Source organism: Dermochelys coriacea, chromosome 1 (assembly GCF_009764565.3).
Source record: "Dermochelys coriacea isolate rDerCor1 chromosome 1, rDerCor1.pri.v4, whole genome shotgun sequence".
NCBI classification, from domain to species: Eukaryota; Metazoa; Chordata; order Testudines; family Dermochelyidae; genus Dermochelys; species Dermochelys coriacea.
In genome coordinates, this window is record NC_050068.2 from 52,626,978 (window position 1) to 52,641,084 (window position 14,107).

Below are 14,107 nucleotides of genomic sequence, written 5' to 3' on the forward strand. Positions count from 1 at the left end.
AGGATAAAGAGACAGTTTTCATTAAATGAAAAAACAGGAACAATGCAAGAAAAGTCCGAGGCCTCTACTGCAGCTTGCCTATATGTCATCAAATCAGATACCACTACATCTTTGCATTCACTGTTAGTAGGAGAGCCTGTGCAATGTGTAAAGCCATCACTTCGTGAAACTACACTAGTTTCAGTTACTGCACTCTCTCCTGCAAGGGATTAGCACTTGTATAGAGTCTTAGAGAATTGAAGGTGGAGAAGTAAATATTTTAAACCCTCTAGATGTGCTGGTCTGAAGACACACCAGATCCTGCTATCCCTACTTAAACAAATCTCTCTTTAAAGTGAATGGGTGCTTTGCTTGAGCAAGGAATGAAGGATCATTCCTACATCTACATTTATGTTTGTCCCAATGGCTGAAATTTTCAAAGTTGCCTGAGGAATTTGGACAACCAGTTCCCATTAATTCTATCTTTATGCTCTGTAAGAATCACTGGATATAGTACTAACCATTGATTTTGCTTGAAGTTTGGAAAATAGCCATTTAAAGCTTAATCAATCTTGAGTGTTAAGTAGAAAATATGCAACTAACCTTTTGCAGATTCCTGATTCTCAGGGCAGACCCTGTCTAGAACAGCCTGCACGAACCTATGCCAATCGATAGCAACCCTGATACATCCTGCCCTTCCCACAACACAACTGCTGTATCAGGCACAGCTTTGCACCATTCAGAATTCTGGGAGAATTCTCATCTGGCCAAATCCAGCAGTTTTCTAGACTGTTTGTGCTTGAAGGGCAGTGCAAAGGAACTAGAAGACATCAGAGAATGTGTCCCCCGTATTCCATATTTAAAGGGGATTTAATGCTGGAAAAAGCAGATATGGGAACTTAGAGAAAAAACTCATTACAAGTGATTTAATAAGGAGAAATAACTTACAGCAATGAGCTGGTAAGAGTTATTCATCATGGCTATTAACATATTGAGTAGAACAACCAGTGAGATGACATTATAGGTTCCAAACATGGTGGCCCCAACAAACTCAGTAAACTCATGTCGTGCTTTTACATTGGTCACATACAGATTGATGAGACCAAATATAGACCAGAATAATGACTGTAGTGTTTCAAATAATCTGAAAAATAAATAGATAATAACAGCAGCAAATATACATATATACCCAAATCTTTCCCCACATGCACAGTCAAAGCCCTTTGTGATAGCAGAGGACAGGATTTTCCCCAATATACACAAAAGTATGTAATTTCCCAGGGAAATTCTGGTAAACTCTCCAAACTTGAGTCCTTAAAGCAAGGTATCTAAATACATAAATAGGCCCTTCAGTAAATGGCTGATTCTATTCAAATCAGTGCTCAGCACCTCTGAAAATCAGGCCAGTTATTTAAATATAGGTACCTACACTTGAAATTTTTTGGCTCACATGCCTAAAGTTGATCCCATTGAAGTCAATGAGAGTGTTGCCTTAACATCTGTGGGACAGAACTGGACCTCTAAATTAATTTGGTGACTGAATTTCCGCAGTGGGTGTGCCATATGAAAGAAGCAGCAGCAGTGGATTAAAATTATTTGTTTGTATCAGTAAACAGTTTGTATATTCAACGGGTAGTGTGCTTTGAGAGTCTTCTAGATAAATGGAGCTGTATAATTCTAGGGGCATTCCCATGCATACATTTTGTTTAGTAAACAGCTCAGAAATTCAAAGATAAAGCAGACAATCATAAAATGACATTGTGCATCTGCAGTTAAATTATAAAACATCCCCTTAGAGATATGGCTAGGACAGCAGCTAGAATGTCAAATAACAAGGTGCCATCTTTGAAACAGATCTGTAGGAGCTAAACAGTTTGAAATAATGTCACTTCTTTGTAACACAAAGCTGTGCTAATACACTACAAATTATTATTTTGAGCTCTGATCAGCCCTATGCTCCTGGGCAGTGTGGAGCAAGGCTTTACTTTATGTCTATGCAAGTCCTAGGGCCTGATTCTCCTCTCTTTTATACCAGTGCAAGTCAGGACTAACTGAACTGGACTCTGGAGTTACAGATGTGTAAATCTGGTGCAAGTAAGTAGAGAATTGGGATCAGGGTACCTCTAAGGAGTGGCTGTGCAGCATGTCTTTCTGCAGTTCTTGTAAAGGCATAGACAGAATGCACCACTAAACTCCCCTGCTGGCAATTTCTCATGCACTGAAGAAGCAGGAGCCACCATAGCCTGACTAGACAACCCCTTCTACGTCCATAACCACTGCCAGTACCCCTCTTCGGATCCCCAAGGGAGACAGCCTAATTATCATTGCCTCCCTCAACGTCACCCTGGTGGGGAAGTGGCTCTTGGCACAATTTAAAGGCAGGTGAGTAGCTAAATATGACTTACAGAACTCAGGTGATAACAGCTGTTTGTATCAGAAGTCTGATTCAGTGTGGAAGATGAAAGTTCAAGTAGAGAATTAAAATGCATTTAATACAGATTGGGCACTAAACTTGTCACCTGATATAGCTAAAGAACTAAAATCACTGACTTTCAAAGTGAAGGAAAATAAATAACTGAAATTCATTACTATTTAGCCTGTAAGACAAAAGTGAGAATGTAGAGATTGAACATTTACAAGAAATTCAATTGAAGGGGGCCTTGCACTCAGGCTTCCTGGCAGCCTGGACTGATTTTTTTCCTTGTCCTGCTTCCATGGAACCTTGTACATTCAATTTATCCACACACAATCTTGACATTTTTGAAAACTGGAGTTGTTCAGAAGATGCCACTTTAATCTTAACAAACAGACATAGAAGAAAACCACAGCAACATTTGCCTGTAGAAGCAAACTCTTAGCACGTTATATTTATGTTTTTTGGAGCCAGATCAGTATTTTATTGCCAAAATTACACTATTATCTCATTTTCTCATTTTAGCTCATATCTTTTTAAGTTAATTCTGTGGACGTCTTTCTAGCATAGCCCATACATTATCATAGATTGCTGTCAGTATTAATTAATTATTATTAATAATTTGTATTGTATGATCTAGAGACAGTCATGGACCAGGACGCCCCTGTTTTAGGTGCTGTACAAATGCTGAACAAAAAAGACGTCTCTGCCCCAAAGAGCTTACAGTCTGAGCCAGTCTAAGCAGTAAAATAGTGCACGTATCAAATGAAAAGTAGATATGCCACTTACGTTGAAAATGCATTATTCTGCTTTTCACACCGTATTCCTTTGCAGCTGTTGGGTTCATTTGTTTCATAATAGAAATACAGCTGGTTCAACCCATTTGCAAAAGCTAGCAGCACAAGACAGTATATGAATAGAAACTTTAAAATGTCTAGTAACATTCTTCCTAGAGATATTTGCAGAGGTCCCAGGTGAGAATTTGCAGTAAATAATGAGATCAAGCGCAGGGAACTAAAGATGTTCGCAATAGCGAACAATGCCTCAGCCACCAATGTGGGGTGCCACATATCCCAGCTTTGTCGTGAGAGTAACCCACTATACTGGAAAAAAAAACAGAAAAGAGAAAGTTATACTTTTGTTTTCATATAGAAACCAAAATTGTTCAGTTTTTTTGTTGAGCCATTCTAATCAGGCACCAATACAACAAAAAATAGCCCTTTTTGGAATGTACTGTGTCTGGTTTGTCTCTTCAAAGGAGTTTATAATCTTAATATTAGAACAAATATGACTTGTGTGTTTGTCCTTATCCAGAACTTCATCTGAAGGATAATTTATACTAGTCTTTTTGTATTTTGTTATGATTTTGTTGCAGTGAAAGGACTACATGTCTGGTCTTTTTGTAACTGTCTGTGACAAACAGTAGAAAAGTAGTACAAACTGTAATTGTATTTTGCAAATTTATGAAGGTCTGGCTTTCTCAAAATGTAGAAAGTGGGTGCTGGATCCTGCAAAGTCAATGAAATGACTCAAATGAATAAGGACTCCATATATAAGCATCTGATAGATCAAGGCCTCGATAATCACTGAAAAGTTGCTATACAGTAGATAAAGAATAACAATATCATTTAATCTCCAGTATTAAAACAATGACAATATCTATTTGTTCTCCCTTTGAGCCATGCCTAATTGTTTACTTACCTCATTTTCAGTCAGTCTGATCCTTGTAATCATGAGCCTTAAGATTCCAAGCCTAGCAACAAGTTCCATGAAGTTGAAATGCATTTTAAAATAAAACCTTTCTAAATACTATTCTGTAATTTTTATCTATTGAGTATGCTTAATATGCTCTGTGCTGTACAGAACATATCGGAAGACACAGGGCTAAATTCACAAAAGGACTTATGTAGCTAACTACCACTTTAGGAACCTAAATCCCAGAATAAGGCCCAGTAGGATTCACAAAACCTCTGTTCAGCTGCTCCCAAACACTGTAGGTACCTAAATTCACTTGCTATCTATATTTTTTTCAGTCAAATCTCCATAGCCACTTATGTTTCTGCCTCTGCGCATACACACTGCTACCTCAGGCCAGGTGTCTGGACTTCTTAGCCCCAAAGCAATGCATGAACCAGGGGAAGAAAGGCATTGGAACTGTGGGGCCTGATTTGGTAAGCATGCTCAGAGTTTGCCTATGGGGGTCTGATCGGGTAAGTGAGATCACATAGAACACCCAGTGGGGGAAAGAGGACCTCCCTCAGAACTTTCACTTCAGTCTACACACCTGGGGTGTGGGAACTGACCAACTCAAGTTCCCACTCCAATTGAGAGGGAGAAGGGAGGTGAACTGGAGTCTGCTATCTCTCAGCTATATGCCCTAACCACTGAGATATGGGAGAGCCTGAGGTGAGGTTCCCTCAGTCTCTCCTGTTGAAACTGTTCCATGTAGATAAATGATGAAAGAATCATTGGCTCACAGAGAGAGAAAGAACAAGCAAGCATGAGAATAATTCTGTAGCCTCCTGCTGAGTGCACTCACCTGGGGGAGGTGGGAGATCCAGTATCCCATTGTCCAATGACTTTTTTTAACTCTCATCTATATTCGTGGGGTAAAGTTGTATCCCATAAGCATATATGTTGTGATAACTAATGAACTGGTAGCCCTCCAGCTATGTGGTTTTAGGACATTTTCACCTAGGCACATGTGAATTTTTTAAAATTTAGCATAAAAAACATTTTTCTGTATCAAAAATGTATGTGAGATACAAATATATTCCAGATGTGTTGCTCTATTATTTTGTCCCTTGGCTACACTGCCATATTTGCCACGGTAAGCTGACCAGAAGAGCCACAAGCAATGTGGAGAATGCAGTGAATTTGTATGTGATGACTACTCCACATTGATCCTCATGTGAAAATGGCATATAGGCTCACACTGAATGAGACTCTTGCTAGTTCTTTCAATTTGCTAGTTAAATAAAGTTTTATTTTATCTCAAACAAAGAATTGTTCTTAATTTCTGAATGCACTAGCAGGACAAAAATCCCCCATAACACAGTTAATGTAACTTTCTCATGACAATGGATTTTAAATAAAAACATTTGTCCTAAAACATTAATGATGTAGCTGCAGTGGAATAGCTTCAACAGGCAAGAGCGTCACATCAGCCCAGTAGTGAGGACACACACCTGAAAGGTGGCAGAACCAGGTCAAATCCCTTCCCCTCCCTTCTCTATGGGAGTGGAGACTTGAATCAGGAGCATCCCACAGTCAAGGTGTGTACCCTAATCACTGGGCTAAAAGTTAAGAGGGAGGTCCTCTTCTTCCCTCCCTCAGACTTCTTGCAAAAAGCACATAGGTGCCCACTACCAAGAGAGGGTTTGCCATGGAGAATCCCAAGCAGAGGGAGATGCCTCCATTCAGCCTGACTTAGGTGCCAAACTTCCAGGGAGGGAGGGTTTAGGACACATCCCTCTCTTCCGCATATCCCATTGGCTAGATTAGGAGAGAAGATGCCTAGTGTGCTGGCTTTTGTGAATCCCACTCTGAGGCACCTCTCTCTCCCTATTCATTGTATAAAGAGACTAGCTGTCAGATGTAGGCTTTGTGAATCCCAATGATTTTCTACATGTGTAAAAGGCGTGGCAATGTGAAGCTAGCCCATAATCCCTATTGAATTGCTTAAAGGGATAATAATACTTCCCTATCTCAAAGAGATGTTGTAAGGATAAATACTTTAAAGCTCATAGAGTGCTTTGAGATTAACTGATGAAAAGTGCAATATAAGAAATAGGTAGTATTATTATTATTATTACTATAGCTAGAGGCTAAGTCCAACAGACACAAGCTACATTTGCTCCCTTTGTATCAAGTCATATCTTGGTGCTTATATGGCCCTCAATACCACAGCACTTGAGCACCCAACAATCATTAGTGGATTCACCTCTTGGAGGTAGGGAAGTGCTATTATACGCATTTTACTGACACACAGGAGAGAAAAAGTGACTTAACCAGAGTCACACAGAAAGTCTATGATTGAGCTGTGAGGGGAGCCAGCCCTGTTGGAGTCCCCAGCCAGTGCTCTAGCCACAAAACCATGTTCCTTACTCTAATGACCTTCCTCATAAAATCAAGCTTTTATTACTGCTGGCATGGTAAAGCCAATACAGCTGTGCAAGAACAGGACAGATGTTATTCTGCCTCATGCATCGTTAACCAAATCATCAGTTCAATTCTGATTGTAGAATCCTTATTACTGGTGATGACGTAAGTGGCAGAAGGAGCACAACTTGTGCTGCAGAGCCATGGCTGAGAGTTTGCAATGCTAGCAGTCAGAAAAAAAAAATGACTTGCAAACAGAGAAAATTGAATATGGAAGTTACTAACAGAATAAAGGTGCAACTGCTCAATGTCCTTTTCACAATGTCTTTTCTGAATATTATTATAATATAGTATAATTTAGACATCACCGTAAACTTACATGGCACATTTATAAAGATATAATAAGAAACTGTCCATGTACTGAAGAGATGACATGATCTGATTGAGCATTTGTAGGTGGAGAAAGAGGGAGAGAACAGGAAACCTGACACGTGCAGGGGATATCATAAATGAAGGCATGTAGCTGAGAAGACTGAGCCCTGGTCTACACTAGGCGTTGATGTCGAATTTAGCAGCATTAAATCGATGTAACCCTGCACCCGTCCACATGACAAAGCCCTTTTTTTCGACTTAAAGGGCTCTTAAAATCAATTTCCTTACTCCACCCCCGACAAGGGGATTAGCGCTGAAATCGGTTTTGCTGGGTCGAATTTGGGGTACTGTGAATGCAATTAGATGGTATTGGCCTCCGGGAGCTATCCCAGAGTGCTCCATTGTGACTGCTCTGGACAGCACTCTCAACTCAGATGCACTGACCAGGTAGACAGAAAAAGGCCCACGAACTTTTGAATTTCAATTTCCTGTTTGGCCAGTGTGGCAAGCTGCAGGTGACCATGCAGAGCTCATCAGAGGTGACCATGCAGAGCTCATCAGCAGAGGTGATCATGATGGAGTCCCAGAATCTCAAAAGAGCTCCAGCATGGATTGAACGGGAGGTACGGGATCTGATCGCTGTATGGGGAGAGGAATCTGTGCTATCAGAACTACGTTCCAGTTTTTGAAATGCCAAAACATTTGTTAAAATCTCCAAGGGCATGAAGGACAGAGGCCATAACAGGGACCCGAAGCAGTGCCGCGTGAAACTTAAGGAGCTGAGGCAAGCCTACCAGAAAACCAGAGAGGCAAACGGCCGCTCCGGGTCAGAGCCCCAAACATGCCGCTTCTATGATGAGCTGCATGCCATTGTAGGGGGTTCAGCCACCACTACCCCAGCCAGGCTGTTTGACTCCTTCAATGGAGATGGAGGCAACAAGGAAGCAGGTTTTGGGGACGAGGAAGACGATGAGGAGGAGGCTGTAGATAGCTCACAGCAAACAAGCGGAGAAACCGGTTTTCCCGACAGCCAGGAACTGTTTCTCATCCCGGACCTGGAGCCAGTACCCCCCGAACCCACCCAAGGCTGCCTCCTGGATCCACCAGGCAGAGAAGGGACCTCTGGTGAGTGTACCTTTTAAAATACTATAAAAGGTTTAAAAGCCAGCATGTTTAATGATTAATTTGCCCTGGCATTCGTGGCTCTCCTGGATATACTCCCAAAGCCTTTGTAAAAGGTTTCTGGGGAGGGCAGCCTTATTTCATCCACCATGGTAGGACACTCCAGGCCAGTAGCATGTACTTGGGAATCATTGTAGAACAAAGAATTGCAGTGTATGTTTGCTGGTGTTCAAACATCATCCTTTCTTTATCTCTCTGTGTTATCCTCAGGAGAGTGATATCATTCATGGTCACCTGGTTGAAATAGGGTGCTTTTCTTAAGGGCTTAAATTCAGAGGTGCCCGTTCCTGCTTGGCTGTTTGCTTATGGCTGAACAGAAATGTTCTAATCTAGCCACGTGGGGGGGGGCAAAATGCAACATTGTAATGAAAGCACATGTGCTATGTATGTAATGTTAACAGCAAGGTTTACTGTGAAAGAGTGTACCCATTGTTCTATAAAATGTGTCTTTTCAAATACCACTGTTCCTTTTTTTTTCTCCACCAGCTGCATGTGTTTCAAGGATCACAGGATCTTCTCCTTCCCAGAGGCTAGCGAAGATTAGAAGGCGAAAAAAACCACACTCGCGATGAAATGTTCTCTGAGCTCATGCTGTCCTCCCACACTGACAGAGCACAGACGAATACATGGAGGCAGACAATGTCAGAGAGCAGGAAAGCACAAAATGACCGGGAGGAGAAGTGGCGGACTGAAGAAAGGCTGAAGAAGCTGAAAGGTGGCGGCAGCATGATGAGAGGAGGCAGGATTCAATGCTGAGGCTGCTGGAGGATCAAATTAATATGCTCCAGCGTATGCTTGAGCCGCAGGAAAGGCAGCAGGAGCACAGCCCGCCGCTACAGCTCCTGCGTAACCAACTGCCCTCCTCCCCAAGTTCCATAGCCTCCTCACCCAGACGCCCAAGAACGTGTTAGGGGGGCCTCCAGCCACCCAGCCACTCCACCCCAGAGGATTGCCCAAGTAAGAGAAGGCTGGCATTCAATAAGTTTTAAACTTTTAAAATGCTGTGTGGCCTTGTCCTTCCCTCCTCCACCACCCCTCCTGGGCTACCTTGGTAATTATCCCCCTATTTGTGTGAGGAATTCATAAAGAATGCATGAATGTGAAGCAACAATGACTTTATTGCCTCTGCAAGCGGTGATCAAAGGGAGGTGGGGAGGGTGGTTAGCTTACAGGGAAATAGAGTGAACCAAGGGGCGGTGGGTTTCATCAAGGAGAAACAAACAGAACTTTCAGACTGTAGCCTGGCCAGTCACGAAACTGGTTTTCAAAGCTTCTCTGATGCGCACAGCACCCTCCTCTGCTCTTCTAACTGCCCTGGTGTCTGGCTGTGCATAACCAGAAGCCAGGCGATTTGCCTCAACCTCCCACCCCGCCATAAACGTCTCCCCCTTACTCTCACAGATATTGTGGAACACACAGCAAGCAGTAATAACAGTGGGAATATTGGTTTCGCTGAGGTCTAACTGAGTCAGTAAACTGTGCCAGTGCACTTTTAAACATCCAAATGCACATTCTACCACCATTCTGCACTCGCTCAGCCTGTAGTTGAACAACTCCTGACTACTCTCCAGGCTGCCTATGTATGGCTTCATGAGCCAGAGCATTAAGGGGTAGGCTGGGTCCCCAAGGATAACTATAGGCATTTCAACATCCCCAACGGTTATTTTCTGGTCTGGGAAGAAAGTCCCTTCCTGCAGCTTTTGAAACAGACCAGAGTTCCTGAAGACGCGAGCGTCATGTACCTTTCCCGGCCATCCCACGTTGATGTTGGTGAAACGTCCCTTGTGATCCACCAGTGCTTGCAGCACTATTGAAAAGTATCCCTTGCGGTTTATGTACTCGCTGGCTTGGTGCTCCGGTGCCAAGATAGGGATATGGGTTCTGTCTATGGCCCCACCACAGTTAGGGAATTCCATTGCAGCAAAGCCATCTACTATGACCTGTACATTTCCCAGGGTCACTACCCTTGATATCAGCAGATCTTTGACTGCGTTGGGTACTTGCATCACACAGGCCCCCACAGTAGATTTGCCCACTCCAAATTGATTCCCGATTGACCGGTAGCTGTCTGGCGTTGCAAGCTTCCACAGGGCTATTGCCACTCGCTTCTCAACTGTGAGGGCTGCTCTCATCTTGGTATTCTTGCGCCTCAGGGCAGGGGAAAGCAAGTCACAAAGTTCCATGAAAGTGCCCTTACGCATGCGAAAGTTTCGCAGCCACTGGGAATCGTCCCAGACCTGCAACACTATGCGGTCCCACCAGACTGTGCTTATTTCCCGAGCCCAGAATCGGCATTCCACCGCATGAACCTGCCCCATTAGCACCATGATGCCCACATTGGCAGGGCCCGTACTTTGAGAGAAGTCTGTGTCCATGTACTCATCACTCTCGTCACTGCGCTGATGTCGCCTAGTCCCCCGGTTTCGCTTTGCCAGGTTCTGGTGCTGCATATACTGCTGGATAATGCGTGTGGTGTTTAATGTGCTCCTAATTGCCAAAGTGATCTGAGCGGGCTCCATGCTTGCCGTGGTATGGCGTCTGCACAGAAAAAAGGCGCGGAATGATTGTCTGCTGTTGCCCTGACAGAGGGAGGGGCGACTGACGACATGGCTTACAGGGTTGGCTTACAGGGAATTAAAATCAACAAAGGGGGTGACTTTGCGAGAAACTGAATGGCCGCCTCAAGGATAGAACTCAAAACCTCAAGGATAGAACTCAAAACTGGGTTTAGCAGGCCGCTGATTTCACAGAGTGGGGGAGGAGAAAATGAATACAAAACAAATCTGGTCTATTTCTTGTTTTGAGCCACTTCATCTATCTTTATACATCATGCTGGCAGCAGACTGTGCAGTACGACCACTAGCCATTGTCACCTCCTGGGTGCTTGGCAGAAGACGGTGCAGTATGACTACTGGCCATCGTCTTCTGCTGGCTGCAAATTAAAAGACAGTGCACTGCCGGTAGGACTCAATCTCCATGAGACAAAACAAGGGAAATGACCTGGCTGAGTCACTCCCATGTTTGCCCAGGCGCCCGGTTAAAAGAGCACCCAGGACTATGTTGACGATGGCTACCAGTCATACTGCACTGTCTGCTGCCAAAAGGCAATAAACTGCTGCTATGTAGAATGCAGTACCATGTCCGCCAGCACCCAGGAGACATGCGGTGACGGTTAGCTGAGCGGGCTCCATGCTTGCTGTGGTATGGCGTCTGCACAGGTAACTCAAGAAAAAAGGTGCAAAATGATTATCTGCCCTTGCTTTTACGGAGGGAGGGAACGGGGGCCTGACGATATGTACCCAGAACCACCCGCGACAATGTTTTAGTCCCATCAGGCACTGGGATTTCTACCCAGAATTCAAATGGGCGGTGGAGACTGCGGGAACTGTGGGATAGCTACCCACAGTGCAAAGCTCCAGAAGTCGACTGTTGCCTCGGTACTGTGGACACAGTCCACCGACTACATGCACTTAGAGCATTTGTGGGGGGGACACACACTCGACTGTATAAAAACGCTTTCTACAAAACCGACTTCTATAAATTCGACCTAATTTTGTAATGAAGACATACCCTAAGAAGTGAGAAGAGAGGCTTGGAAGGAGTTTAGAGAGTAGAAAAGTAGTGAACAAATAAAAACAAAGATGTCATTAGGGAGAGGAGGTTGTAGTGACTTGAAGGGGATGGCTAGGAACTTGGATATGCTAACAGACCAGAAGTCATTGAAAGGATTCACAAGGGGTATAATGGGCCCAAGGAAGTAGGAGAGGAAGATTACTTTAACTACAGGTTTGGATAGATTGGATGGTGGAGAGTTGAGAACAAGGGTGAGCAGAGAAGAGAAGTGAAGGAAAATATGATCGATATATGGACAAATATTTTAATAGTGGAGATTATGTGAAAGAATGGATTTTGTTGATTTTTAAAAGGAGAACTAGGAAGAAGAGAATTGAAAATGACTAGGAGATTGTGAATCTGTTATATGATCAGAAATGTGAAGTGATAGAGAAGGAAGAATGGTAAATTCTATTTTGGAGAGATATGATTTGAGAGGCTGGAGATGTCAGAAGGACACTTGGAGTTACAAGATTAAAACATAATGAAGGAGGTGAAGAGTGGAGATGTAGGTTTGGGAATGATCCACATAAATGTAGTAGTTGAAACAGGGGAGCAGATGATGTCAAGAGGAAGATGTATAGAAGGGATTGAGAACAGAAACTAGGCTGATGCCAATAACTTAGGTGTAAGCAGGGAATGAATTCTTCCCTGACAGCTAGCTGGGAGGAGGAGAGATTTTGGGTGTGTTTAATATAAATACAGTTTGCTCCTGGTCTGCTTAGACATCCAGCAAATAGAGTGATGTTTTGCTCAAAGTAATCAACTTTGGCTTGTGTTGGGTTACAAATTACTTTAGTACTAAATGCAGGGGGAATTAAATGCTGTTACCAAAATGTTGTAATTATTGTAGGAATACAAGGAAGCAGGACTGCCCCAAACGAGGGGGCTCACCTTCCGCTGAAAAAACCTTGTTAAGCCTGGGGCTCGAATGCCAGAGCCCTGTGAAAGTAAGAGGGTGGGGACAGATGTGCTACCCAGGAGGTGCGTGGCCTCTCCCTAGTAGTCCCCAGACTGCTTTGACCTGTTCCTCCCCAGTGTTCAAAGAAAGAGCTAAATAGGCTTCCTTGGGAGCCTCTTTGGTTATTTTAAATGCTCAGTCAGAGCTGAAATCACTTGAGATGGGGCAGTGTTTCTGCCCAGCCTGCAAAGAGCTGAAAATCACTAAGAGACTGATGTGCAGAGGTCACAGGAGAGAGGCAGGTGGCAGCAGAAGGTGACTAACAGTCGGCTGGCAAATGAGTGGCTGGTGAGGTGGAGAGGTGCAGCGAGCAGCCAGCAGAGTGGCTGGCAGAGAAGGTTCGCAGACGAGTGCCCAAGAAGTGGAGCGAGTAAGGTGCCTCCTTACCTCCACCCAGGGTGGGAGGTGAACGCTGCAGATGCACCTCTGAACTCTGGGTCTGCACTGACCAAGGACAGCAACTATGAGTGGGGGGCAGAGAAGGGATGGGCACGCTAAAGGGACTTTTGGGTTGCTGGATTTAAGAACCTGAGGGGAAAAGGACACTGCCCAACTTACTTCGGGGTGGGTCTTTTGCTCATGGTTTATGAACCCTGTTTGCAGTGTTTCCCCAAATTAATGCTGAGTTACTTCCCTCCTTTTATTAAAAGTTTATTTTCTACACTCAGACTCTGTGCGTGCGAGTGGGGAAGTATTGCCTCTCAGAAGTGCCCGGGTGTGTGTGTAATTTTCCCAAGTTACTGGGTGGGGGTTACTTGGGTGGGGTTCTGTTTTGTATCAATGGAAAGAAATCCAGCCCAGGTTGCTGCTGGCTTCGCCTGGCAGAAAGGTTACATTGGGAAGAAGGAAAGATGAAGAGCTATGGATGAAACTGCTGACATACTATTTGTCAAGGAAAGAGAAGAACCAAGAGAGAATCACAGATATCAAGAGGAGAAAAAGGAGGAGGAATGAGATTCACTGACCAGGTCAAAGGCAGAAGGAATATTAATAAGAGCAGAAGAGAATAATTACATGTTCAGGCCATGGAATGAAAAAGATACTAGAACAAATTGATACCTATAGTTTGAGAGACAGGTTATAATAAGCACATTTACTCAGGAGCTCAGTAACTCCTGGGAAGTGAAAGAGAAAAGGGAAAACAGATCATTTATGGAGAAAACAGCCCATTTAAAAAAACTAGTGAAAGAAATATTAGCAAATGCCTGCTCTAAAGATGCTAATATTTATTTCATTTTTGTTAGTTTTTTATGAACCACAAGTGGCTGTTTTCTCCATAAATTATGTCTTATGTCCTTTATTTCTCAGGTGTTACAAGGCGCCTCAAAATATTCTGATTATAATCTGTTATTCAAACTGCAGATTCCAATTTGTATTGCTGTATAATTCTCCTTCCTAATCATTATGACTGAAATCTGCATATGTTCATGGAGTGCAGTTAGGCATTTCACTGTATATCAAATGTAAAAGCTATCTAGGCCCTCAGC

General features: G+C 43.5%; 1 protein-coding gene across 1 annotated transcript in view; it reads right to left on the minus strand.

Annotated features, from left to right (window-relative positions):
- The window catches only part of TRPC4 (transient receptor potential cation channel subfamily C member 4), a 197,339-nt gene that overhangs the window by 20,439 nt on the left and 162,793 nt on the right, over positions 1-14,107 (minus strand). Inside the window, exons 6-7 of the mRNA XM_038387745.2 lie at positions 3,182-3,495; positions 928-1,123 (exon numbers count right to left, since the gene is read on the minus strand). Coding sequence (XP_038243673.1) covers positions 928-1,123; positions 3,182-3,495 — 510 coding nt within the window. The remainder of the gene's footprint in view (positions 1-927; positions 1,124-3,181; positions 3,496-14,107) is intronic.